Source organism: Eimeria necatrix, genomic scaffold, assembly GCF_000499385.1.
Source record: "Eimeria necatrix Houghton genomic scaffold, Enh_scaff146, whole genome shotgun sequence".
Taxonomy (NCBI): Eukaryota; Apicomplexa; class Conoidasida; order Eucoccidiorida; family Eimeriidae; genus Eimeria; species Eimeria necatrix.
The window spans coordinates 1-12,219 of record NW_013652182.1 but is presented as its reverse complement, the minus strand read 5'-3'; the positions used below and the strand labels follow the sequence as shown (position 1 = coordinate 12,219).

The 12,219-nt window shown below is 49.1% G+C and overlaps 3 protein-coding genes across 3 annotated transcripts; 2 read left to right on the top strand and 1 right to left on the bottom strand.

The window, feature by feature from the left end:
- Positions 1-795: 795 nt before the first annotated feature.
- ENH_00014600 (hypothetical protein, conserved) lies at positions 796-3,027 on the bottom strand (the record flags this gene model as incomplete). The annotated part of the gene is made up of 5 exons (XM_013579097.1): positions 796-896; positions 1,040-1,237; positions 1,364-1,778; positions 1,911-2,302; positions 2,451-3,027. The coding sequence occupies 5 exons, from the start codon at positions 3,025-3,027 to the stop codon at positions 796-798; spliced, it is 1,683 nt and encodes a 560-aa protein (XP_013434551.1).
- A 465-nt stretch (positions 3,028-3,492) lies between these two features.
- On the top strand, positions 3,493-5,764 carry ENH_00014590 (hypothetical protein, conserved; the record flags this gene model as incomplete). The annotated part of the gene is made up of 3 exons (XM_013579096.1): positions 3,493-4,536; positions 4,966-5,341; positions 5,595-5,764. The coding sequence occupies 3 exons, from the start codon at positions 3,493-3,495 to the stop codon at positions 5,762-5,764; spliced, it is 1,590 nt and encodes a 529-aa protein (XP_013434550.1).
- Positions 5,765-11,714: 5,950 nt separating this feature from the next.
- On the top strand, positions 11,715-12,213 carry ENH_00014580 (hypothetical protein; the record flags this gene model as incomplete). Its single annotated transcript, XM_013579095.1, has 1 exon — positions 11,715-12,213. A coding segment is annotated over one exon (499 nt), but the record flags the coding sequence as incomplete, so codon positions are not given.
- Between the last annotated feature and the right edge of the window lie 6 nt (positions 12,214-12,219).

Genomic DNA, 12,219 nt, shown 5'->3' with positions numbered 1-12,219 from the left:
ACATTGAAATAACGGTGCAAGTCTATAAGACAGATGCTTTGGTGCCAAGAGAGGCGATGCTCGAGCAGCATGTTGCGTTCTGCAAAAAAAAAGCAACAGAAACGAACGTAAGTCGGTCTGGTTCAATTGGGAAGCGCATAGAGAAGCCTCGTTTTTTCTGAGTTGGATCTGTTTGCGGCTGAGACAGAAGAGGTATCTACCCGGTTTTTCACCTCAACATCTCTGTACACACATCCAAATTCATGAAAATTTTATGTGGATAACTCTGTGTATGGAGGCGCGGACGCTCATGCAGATATGCGTGCTCTCGGCTATTTCGCACATGGAAAAACATAGACAAATGAATCTGCTTACAAAAGTAAATGTGAATTATCTACTTCTCGTTTAAAGAATCGGATTCTCAGCTGATACCGAATCAGTTCACCTTTTGTGTCTTCTTGACAAAGAGAGAACAAATGAGCAGCACAAGAGTGAAGCCAACGGAAAACTATATTTGGTTTCCACAACTCGGAGTTCTTCTCAACAAAACACGTCAGCAGCTTGTCATGAATAGGGCCTAGACTACAGAGGATTAAGGAAAAATAAGCACAAACAGCAAGACAGCATGATATACAGTCATATGAGGGGGGGAAATGGGGAATTTGAAACTAACTACGCGAAATGCATACTAGGGCACTTTAAACGTCTTTAACCAATCAAAACTGACTGCAGACACAAACGCTAGGCTATTACTGCCCCATCTATCCAAAATTGACTGGAGCAGAAGTAAGCTAAAGAAAGAAGAAATGCCTGTGCTCATCCTGATTCCGCGTACGTCTCGTGGATGGGGCCGCCAGTGATCCACAGAGGAGCCGAAAATAGCAGCATATCCCACGGAAGGCTGGGATAAGCTGAATCTGCACCATAGAAAACATGCAAGTGGACAAAAGGAAAAGACAAAAAACTAACAATGAATACTTATGAGACTAGACGCAGCTCGTCACTTTTCCCTTAACTGCTGCCTCCCGCCGGTTTCAGGCGCCCATACGCTTTTGCTCACCCAGGACTTTTTGATCTCCTTTGATATCCAGTTTCTTCAGAAGCGTCCGAATGAAAGCGGGGAACAAGAGGATTGCATGCATCAGTAGCAAATGCGGAACTAAGTCATCCTGATACTCCCCAAATTCTACTTCTCCTCCACGCCCATACACTGCACATACGTCTTTTGCTTTTATTTGTCGGACAGCTGATATATCTTCTGCGCGCAACATAACATTCCATGAAGAACGAACTCAGGCATCAGAAGAATTACGTTCATGCCTTTTCTCATCGATTTGAATCAGTCGGAGTGAATCGAATACAATGGTGAATCTTTTCCGCTCACGGTGGGACGCCTTCAGGAAGTACGCAAGCGCCGCAGAGAAAGCGAAGTTTGGCATTGTGAGTCGGAGATCTGAGACTCTAGAGGGTTCCTTGGTCTCAACTGCCGCATCAGTAGCAGCGGCCGCCGCTGCTGTCTCGAAGGCTGCGTTTGCTTCAACGGGGACAACGTATGTGAGGTGCTGCTTCACGAACACCTTCGCAAAGTATTGCAGAAAATCATATTTTTCGGAGCGCAAGGCGTAGTAGTCCAGGTGCAGCAGTGCGTGGGCCGCGTCGTTTGGCAAGTCCATTGCCAGCAGCAACTTGCAGACCTCTAAGGCGCTGCGGTGGCAGCCCTGATCTCCCAATCCGATCATGTACAGCAGCAGACAGGTAAACAACTGGCGATTTAATGGGTTTCGCGAGTCCGCCGACACCTGTTGAGTGAATCAGAAACAAGCACACGGAAACAGTGTCACCCTGCCATCATATGCTTTGAGAAAATCCCGTGTTTCTGCTTCTGTATCAGCCCAGTGGCCATTTGCTGCAGTGGCCTGTGTTCTGCGCACCTGAGGTGTGCCATCCGGATTAAAGGCAAAGGGCGAAAAAGCATAATGAAAGGAAGACTGTAGGCTGCAGACCGCAATGGTGAGCATATGGAAGGCAGCCTCATGGCTTCCTGTCACAGAAAGCGCCTGAGACAGAGCCAAGCGCCCGTCTAGGTGTTTCGGGTGAGAGTCACAAAAGCTCTCCAGCACGTGGAGATCGTGACTGTTCAGTGCCCCGTAGTAAGCGGGTTGGACCCGTACGTAGTCCTCCGTAAACTGTAGACTGAATTCCAAATTCCCCGTAGCAGAATCCTCACAAGCCACCATCCGAACCCAAGGGTTCACCCGAAAAGCTCGACAATGGTGGCATTCAACGGGCGCTATCAACCACTGCCGTCGCGATCGGGTTGACGCTTGAGCACAAAGAAGAGGCACAGAATGCACGTTATTTTTTAGACAGGCATCAGCCACACGAACGAAGGCATATACGCAAACTAATTTGGGCTTGATGCAATGACACAGCTAACGACTTTAAACGATTGATAAACAACGTCAGCGCACCTCGGGCACGTATCCGTGAACGCTGCAAAACTTCTCGTCCGAAAATTCTTCGCAGTTCCGCGTCAGGATCAAATGCGCCTCTTTCCATGTATAGGCAGCTCGCCGTCTCAGAGTTGTTCCCAGAAATTTGGGGCAAACTTGATGCTGCAGCTTCCTCCTGGCCGTCACATAAGGACTCTTCAACGTGGCTTTCTACAAAGGTTTCTTGAGAATCCTGAGGTGGAGGTACTGCTGGGTGGGCCCTGCGCTTGCGTCGGTTCCGCGGTTTCGCCCTCTTTTTGCCATCACTTTTGTCATCCCTGCAGCTTAATGGGCTCGAATCCTTCGCAGAGTTATCCTTTTCAAGCGGAGAAGACGCTTCATTGGCGCTGTCTGCCTCTTCCTGTGAACTCTCGGCATCTGAACTGACGGCTTGCAAGAAGACCGAGCGCCTGGCTGTCGTTGCTTCTCTCTCTGGAACAGAAGATTCTTCTGAAGAATGAAGTGCCAAAGCATTATGCGATTTACTTGCTCTTAGTTCCTTCCTGAAACCCTCCTGCTGTTCCAATTCAGCTCTCCGCAAATGGCGTAGCGACATCGTCGGCAGGGTGCCCGGCCATCGCCAGAAGATATTCACGCTGAGATTAGAAAAAGCAGAAACAACATAATTTAGCCATAAATCTATTAACGTAGTATCACCATCACTGCACTCTTGAGTGCAGGCGAGGCTGATGAATGCATAGAGCCGCGCATGCGACAGCGCCGCCGAAAAAGCCCCAAGGCAAAACCCCTCTGCAGCGGTCCGTACTAATTTCGGCACACAAAAAGATATGTTCTCAGAATTAAGATTGAGTCTGTCATAATGGATTAGCCGATGGGTACCGGTTTCCCAAAGTTGTGTAACGGGAAACCTTGCTTACACCACATGGGCATGTTCTTCTTCCAAGAACTAGCAGTGGAATGTTGCGGCTCTGTACTGGGCATCTTTCCTCCACTGCATTTTGAGCTCTCTTCCATACTCATGGTCACTTGACTGTTTTTCACGTCTAGGAATGTACCCGCGATGTTAGGCACCGCGTTATCTTGTCCGCGGTCGACTTTCGCGAGAGCACGGAACCTGTCCAAGTCCAGGCGCGCAAGTTTGAATTCAATTTCTGGGGGGTGGAGCTATGGCGCTGTTCCTTCTCTTGCTGCCATTCACAGCAGCAGCAACAGCACCAGCAACAACGGATGCAGCAGTAGCTACACCAGAATTTTAAATGGCCCTGGGAGCCACAATTGTTTTGTTGCAACCGCACTAGATCTGCAAAGAGTCGAAAATAGTGCTGCAGGAAAGCCAAAGCGTTTACCTAGTTTCTTGTACACCACAGGATCGACATGCCGACCCCCAACTGCGCCTCTTCGTGCTCTCCCCCTACCAGACTTATCCTTTCGGCACTCCCAGGTTCCTGGGGCTTCTTTGTTTCCCATTTTCAGTGTGCATACACCTGTTTCTTTTTCGCGCCGTTCATTTTCGTCCACGTCGGAACTTGAGCGAGTCTTTGGGGATGGCTATTCAGCTTTCCGGGTTCCGGTGCGCTGGAACTCCCGCAATTTAGAGTTCTACGTTTGTGGTCTAGACCCCGACGGGGCTTTGACGGGCAACAGTTCAGCCACGTCTGCAGTCGCTGCTTTTACGGCGCTGCGGCCAGATCTGGTGTTTGTGGGTTTGGGCCATTTAGACTTGGAGAAAATCTATGAAACGTTTTCGAGAGAGAAGCTGGTGCGGTCTGGCGTTGCTGAGCAGGCCGGAGATGTGGTCAAGAGGGACAATGGTCAGTTCATTCCTTTGATCCAGCACTTGCTGCTGCAACATCATGCTCCGTTTTATCTCATAGGTAGAGATAGGCTGGTGGAAATGGGCGCGCTGGGCCAGCAGCTGTTCTGGAGGCCTCGGGAGCTTTACGGTTTGGTTTTAAAGCTGATTGCGGGGAAAAAAGAAAAAGAAAAGCTAACCCCCTCTATTAAACAAGTGCTGGAGGAAGATGGCTCCGAGTTCGCGTTGCTTAAAGTCCACCAGCTGCTTTATGAGTGGCATTCGACACAAAAGAAAAAAGCACAGCCACAAGTAGGCTTCCTATTACTGTGTCTGTCATTGCTTCCACAATTGTTTTCTGTATTATTGCCGGCGTGTATGATTATTGTTGCTGCTATTACTGCTCTTGCCCCAGTTTTGCGCTCACATGCACTTCCTACTGTCCATACTAGCGCGCTCATTATCAAACCTGTGCGTGAGTTGCTCCTGCAAGCACTGAAAGCCTTAGCTGATAGCTGACAGGACACGAAGATGCACTTTGAGTAGCGAAATGGGGCAGAAGGGGAAGAAGAGCAGGAAGGAAAAAGGAGGGGGAAATTTAGCAAGAACCAGAGACAAAGAGGGACGGAAAAGACATTGACACAAAAGGAAAACGAGGCAATTCGACATAGTTATAGAAGGCAAGCAGCAAGGAGAAGAGATGCTTTGCGATTCGTAACTTGATTGTTTGTGTTGCTTCAGGAGTTCACTGAGAGCTCATTTGTGAAGAAGTGGCTAATTGGGAGGAACAAGAGCGAATGCGCTCTGCGCATGCGCGCGAAACAACTGGAGCTGGCGCAGCCCCCACTTTCAGCGCCTCTGCGTTCCAAGCTGGCTTGGCGCATTTTGGTGGTCTGTGATTTGGCGATGCAGCAGCGGCTGGCGCTTCGCCTTAAGCACGAATTGACCAATTTGAGAGGCAAAGAACCAATGTTCGAGAGGATGCGTGCGCTTGAAGACACAAGCGCCACCAGGTTTCATTTGTGTCTCGTTCTCTACCTGCTCCTGCCCCTGCTAACCATCTTCCGGCTACTGTGGAAAGCCGCAAAGAGTGCATATATCAAGTATTGGGTGGTTGGTGAGCAGGGCATACACATGAGACAGAGCACGCCACCTTTACAGATTCATCACGCAGCAGATTTTTGTTTTAGTTAGTCCAGTGTGAGTCCACCCGCTGTATTGCTCACTTCTCTGTTGCCTCCTATGAGCTCCTTTTGGCGCAAGCCGCTGTGCCGCAACGCGAAGATTGCGGACATTGATGGGCTCGCCAGTGTGTCTCTTCCCCTTGTTCACTGTTTTGCATTTCTACCGCGTTTGCGCTCTCCTTTCAGGAAGCACCGTATCTGTCAGCGGTGACGAGCTGCTGTCGAGGCTAAGCGGGGGCGAAACAGCAGTTGGTACGGAAAAGGAGAACAGAGCAGAAAGGAGACGAAAACTTGAAGTTGTGGAGTCGAGGTGGATGGGACTAAAACATACCGTGAGAGACACGTCCAGAGACTGAGCTGATTTGCACATATGCCCAACTTTTTTAACGCTCTCGTTTTGAGGCCACAGTAGCGCAAACGTAACTCCGCCACAGCAAAAAATGCCGAATCACTAGATCTTCTCTATTTGCTTCGGTAATTACCCTGCGCTGATTAGTTGAGGCGCTTGCCTCTGCCACCCTTGTGGCGTCAGTACACCTCCGAATGGCCCATTTTCTGATTTACTTGCTTGTTCCTTGACTTTCCACCAAATTTACAACTTATTTACTTCTGCCAGTCCACCTTTTCCCCACTCTCCCCCTCACATGCAATTTGCTCCGCCTCTCTTCGCTGTCAAGCTGCGGTCACTAACGGCACACTGTGATATCTTACCTCTGCATGACGAGAGCAGTTGTGCTCACAAGCTACACTGGCTAATCTAGGCCAAATACACTAGACTGTGCGGGCCGACGGCTCAACTAAAGCAGTAAACGGCGTCATGGTACTGAGTTTTAAATGTGTTTGCGATGAAAGAAATGAATGCGCCAGGCTAGTGCCCAGAGGAACCGTGGTGGTGATCATCAGGGATAGGATCAGAGAGATGCACCTGCGCACGCATGAACAAAACATGAATTGGATCAAGTTCAATCATTTAAATAGATCTGAATCCAATCAAAAAGCTACACGGGAGATAAAAACTGGTTGGATCGAGTTAGTTGGGTTACTGTATTGCTATCACTATGCCAGACAAGTGAAAAGATACGCTTTGGCGGGCAGAAACGAATCCACGAATCAGAACGAGACCTGAACAAATAGGTGGGCAAAGTAAACCGATCCACCTCACCTCCAGCGTGCCTGGTGTCTGTACCCTATTAAATTGTCTGAATACGAAGGGGAACTGGATGCCCTCATAGGTATTAATGAGGTAGTTTTCTCTCAATTTAAAGAGAAAGTCCTTTATCTCGTTCAAGGAGAAGGGGTGGTCTAGGCCGCGATAGAAATAACGAGCCTCATACGTCATCAGGCTGATCTTCAAGCCCGGGCGCTTGCCGGGATTGTGGAACGCTGATAAAATTCGGAATTTTGCTGAAAACATACGGAACCGACGAAACAAACAAGTAAACCCACAAATAATTGAAGAAAGGAAACTTATGGAAGGGTGCAAGCGGTCAACACAATGGACACGCTAGGCTCCTTGCTTGAGCAGCGGCTCCTGTCGCCAATTTGGATCTCCCTTTGTGTCTTCTAGGGACTTCCTGTATCTTTGTTTCCTGCTGTACTACCTTTCACCTTCGGTGCTGAGAGTGGCTACTTCTGTGCACACCGTTATACACTGAAGTGCAACAGTAGTCGTGATAAACTAGCGAGCGTGAGGAGCTCAGGCGAAAAAGACATGATAAAGGGGAAAAGAAAACGGCAATGATCGCTCACGCGAATTTAGCCAGTATCTGTCAAGACGCTCTTTCGGGGGAGGATCTGAAGAAAAGAGGGCGCACGCAGAAAGCATACAACTCCATATGCCGAAATGTCTATTGGCCAGTTCACACCTGAGCAGTGGGAACAAATGAACCAGACAAGTGATTAGTATTTCCGTTGAATACCAGCAAATAAAACCTTCCCGCAGGCTAATGAACAAGCTAAATGGGTACAAGCCACACACGCCATTCTATATACTCGACGGGGAGAATAAACTACATCGAACTGAAGCACAGGGAGCGGGTGGATGAAACTAACCGGCCAAACCAAGCCAGTGACAGGGGTGAGGAAATGGCAAAAGTAGAACTAGAGAGAGACTTTTACTTACCGAACACCCTGCTCCACCACAGAAACGCCGCAAAGGCAGCACATGAGGTCCATGCGTTCCCAAAAAATAGAAAACTACGATTCGCGAACTGTGCCTCCCAAAACTGTCTCCACAGTGGCTGCCGCACATAATTTGGGGGCTCTAAAACCCACAGCGGGCGCATTATCTCATTGAACTTCACGTCACGCTCGAGTGGGGTAGGGGCCCCAGGGGAGCCCCCATGGCGCGAGCCTCGAGGGGCCCCTGAAAAGGGGACCTCCGGTTTGCCCTGCAAGAGCATAGGGGAGCGGCGCAGTGCGCACACGCGAAGAGCCGAGGCGGACATGGTAGAGAGATATATATATGTGTATGTAAACAATGAGTGTTCTGCTGCAGTTGCAGAACAGTGGAGGGAAAGTTGGAGGGCCCAGATATATGGAGAGCCCAAGTACTGCGAAAGAGGAAAGGAAGGGGAAAAGAAGTAAGTCGGAAGGTATTAGTGGGAGCGGCAAAGGTGAAAACAAGTAATGCGGGACAGCAACAGAGGCCCCCTGTGGAGCCTGTTGTGCTTTTCCCTTTATCTCCCTCTGCCTTTTGATTTTAAAACTTGTTTTGCACTATTAATTTACTCATTTGAAACCCTCAATTCCACGCCTGCGGAGTTTCACCACAGGGGGCTGTGTGGGTCTGCGTCCTGCGCGCCACGAGTAATCCGCGGCGGCGGCGAGTGACAAAAGCGCAATGGAAAAATAAATTTGACTTTTTTTGTTAATGTATTTCTGTTTTTGAGTTTAGCTACTCAATTTAGGAGCGCCTCAAGCCAAAGCTGCAGTAGTTGACGAGCTGCATGTCCGTTTACTGACGTCCAACTTCAAACGTATTTAGACTTCACGAGTTGCACTCAATATGTTGACTAAATATATATTGTTTAGAGCCAAAAGTGTTCCAATGCAAATTTGCACAAAATGGCTGTGCCCATTGGACTCGCAGGACATGGCATTGATAACTTCTTGTGCTCTGCTGTGTACCGGAGGGCTTCACCAAGCTTGAACACCCAGGAAATAACAATTAATAATTATTGTAATGCTTTAAGAATAAAGAAGAAGACTTTAGAGCCACATAATTTTGCTCAGCCCTAGGTGAGCGTTTTCTAAGGTCCTACTCGACGCTAGGTACGGCGCTGGTAGAATTTGGAAAAGATGGAACCATCATTCGTGAAATTTGGCCAGTCACATGCCGTTCAGATTATCTTCGAACAGGGCAAAGCTGAGGAATAGGCAGTCGTTGTGGTGTCGAGGTTACAGCCGGCTGCTCCACAAGACAGCCGTAGACAACACAGTATGCAGCACTGGTAGTACTTGGACATCAAGAAGTTTTCACTGGAATTCGCCTCTCGTTTAAACCTTGATGCGGCTTCGAAGGAAGAAAGCACTGAAAGCGCTCGTCGCGACACTGAGGAGGTGCTACAGAATGCTCAGAGGATCCTTCCCATAGGCATCGATGTTAGCCTTCCTTAGCCTCTTTCAGCGGTGTGGGCATAATCTTGCAAACTTTGGAAATTCTCCAAGATTTATGAATTAACGTGCAAGGTCAAAGCCGCTGTTGTCCCAATTTCCGCTTGCGCGAAGCAGCTGCAATGTCTCACACGTGGTGCGGGACTGCCATTTTGAAACTGACCGGCACTTCCGGCACTTCCGTACTGAACAAAACCATTTTTTTATACCTCTTAAATAAAGTGCTGGTTTATCTTTTCTCGATCCGACTCTACGACGTGATGAACACGGTCTCGTTGCTCAGCGCTACAGTATAGCCTAGCAATAGCACTACGGCAATACAGTTGAGAGGACCTACATCGACACAGTAAAATGGATAATTCACCATGCACGTAGAGCTCTTTGCGGCGAAAAACCTCCATGCAGTCTGCAGCCAAGCATGCGGGCTGTGCTTGTTAAAAGACAGCAGGGCAATGCCAGAACGGAGAAATATCTGGGATAGATAGATGCGTTCTCTCTGGAAGATACACTTAGAATCGAAAATTTTGTACTCTTACAAAGCATAAATGGTCTCTTTAGCGAGTAGTGCCAGACATACATCTATGTAGCCTGAAGGGAAGAAACACGTGGTACCCAAATTTCGTTTATCTCACAAGTCTCTGCGTCGCAATACAGGAATCGAATTTCCTGGAGTCTCGTAGCACAAGCACTGAGCCAATTTAGAATTTTAAAGCCCCAGCTCCTTTAGTGTCCAGTATTCCGACTTTCATCAGCCATTTATTTGTGGAACGGGAGGGTAGTTGGGACACAAGGTCGTATACCCCAAGTGTTCGCGCCAAGTCAAGCACCTCGTGAAATCGGGGTTCACAAAATACTGCTGAGATTCTGCGACTCGTTGGCTGAAGAAGCAACAAGTAGAAACCCCTGGGCAAATGGACCAGGGTAGGTAGATAGCCAGGAGTACGAGCAGCTGCGGGGCTTTCATTTCCATTTAAGCCTAAACGACGGGCCAGAGCGTCATCAAAGCTGCTGCTACACAAAGGGTGCAGCGCCCTTAGGGCAACCCCCAGTGCGGCAGAGGCATAGTTCACGAAGATGGGCCTAGACTAACGCTACTGAAGCAGCGACCAAACGGATAATTTAGGTGTATAATTTAGGTGTTGCTTTGGTACACTGGATCTACCTAGAGAATACAATTACGAGCATGGAGGACTGAGCAAACTAAAGGCATGACGTACTCTTATGTTTCTGCATTATCAGCTGCACAGCCTTCATCTGGCATATTGCTGCTAATTGGAAGCCAGGCCACCCGAAGTACATGGCTAATTCTGCGGAGATCGTTGGACGAGGAGAGAATGTACGCATATCAGGGTCTATGGTACATTACTTAGGTTTAGCACAACTCGAGCTGTGTTGGGTCCTAACGAAAGGGAGCCTATGGAACGAATTACACTCCTGCTTTGGTGAAGCAGCCAAACGGTTCAACATATTTCAGGCAGGCAGAAGTGACAGAGCACGCCACCCTCCGAACGGCAGACCATACGGCATGACGTATGTTGTACTCAAAGGAAGAGCCAGGAGGGGTGCCCTTCACGGGAACTCAAGGCTCGCACGTAAGAGGAAGCCTGCGAGAGATACACGGGTAAGTGTAGTACACTGCGTTCTCTGCAGCGCGTTCGATGTTGCACTGCCCACAACTCGGGCGTTCTAAGAAATATTCTCTACTACCGACGCATCGGTCGCGTAACGTCTTCAAATGTATTAATGTCTACAAATGTATTAAAAAGACCGTTTTGTTTCGAGTTCTCTAAACCATATTTTCATAAAAGTCATTTCTTCTTCTTTTTGCTGTGCTGGTCCGGTGAGGATGTGACGCGCACCTGTACAGGCGTTGTCGGCAGCCCCAATCTTAGAGCATTCGCAGGCATTTTTTGTAGTGCACAGCGCCTACTGCTGCGACTACGCTGCTACCTGCCCCTCGAGCAGCGCCTACAAACGGCACCTAACGTAGGCCTATTTCCTGGAAACTGCAGCTTATTTTTATCGATATGCAATAATTCTTAAGTTCTTCAAAGTCTGTCTGTTCGATTCGCCCCACTCTGGGAGCTCGCCTCCTAGGCCATATTGGGAGGAGGCCTGCACTTGTAGTGCACAGGCACTACAATGGGGCTTGCTAGTGACCTATAGATGATAGCTAGCTAGCGACCTACAAGGGGTCACAACACTGGAGGTGGACAGGACCCTCCTACTATGATAAAAGTAAGGCAAATTGTCCGTGAATTAATACGCAAACGTGAAATGTGTGGAAAATGTGTGGAGACTGGGGCTGGCGATAGCGCCGGCACCAGTGCAGGCCTCCTCCCCATAGGGCCTAGGAGGCGAGCTCCCAGAGTGGGGCGAATCGAAAAAACAGATTTTGAAAGTTAAGAATTATTGTATTTCGATAGAAATGAGCTACAGTTTCCAGGAAATGGGCCTACGCTAGGTGCCGTTTGTAGGCCCTGCTCGAGGGGCAGGTAGCAGCGTAGTCGCAGCAGTAGGCACTGTGCACTACATTTGGGGGCTGTTCCGGGAATGAAATCTTTGTTCTTTCCGGACTTGGGAGTAGAAATACTATGTCTTAATAAATCATGCCTAGAAATCTTCGCTCAGTATGGGATGCATCCCCGCAACGGACGCGTTATCGGCCCCACACCGCAGGAGACTTCTACAATGTCAGTCAACAAAATGCCGAGTGGGACGCCAGCCCATCATCGCCACGCGACTCCGAAGCCCACCGTGGCAGAGCGGCCGCATGGGCATAAGGAGGCGCCCCCACAGGTGATACCTATGACCAATGTTTTGCCAGGGGACAGTCCCTTCGCCACGTGGGACCAATTCGAGTCCACTATGAGTGTGATAAGAACTGTTAAGCGGGGGACCGTGGAATCCGGCGCAACGACTCCCATACTACCAGAAGACGGCAGCATTATGCAGGCCTTTCTGCTGCGCATCGAGCGCCGGTACACCCAGATGGGAGTGGAACCGCGCGAGTGGGGAAATGCACTTATAGAAAACCTTGTGGGCCCGGCTCTAACGTATTGGATGTATCTACGGAGAACTATCGACCTAAGTGACTGGGCGACAGCACAGCGCAGGCTTTTGGAGCGGTTTGACAGAACAATGTCGCAGAGTCAATTGTTAACGGAGTTGGCTAAAGTACGGTGGAATGGTAACG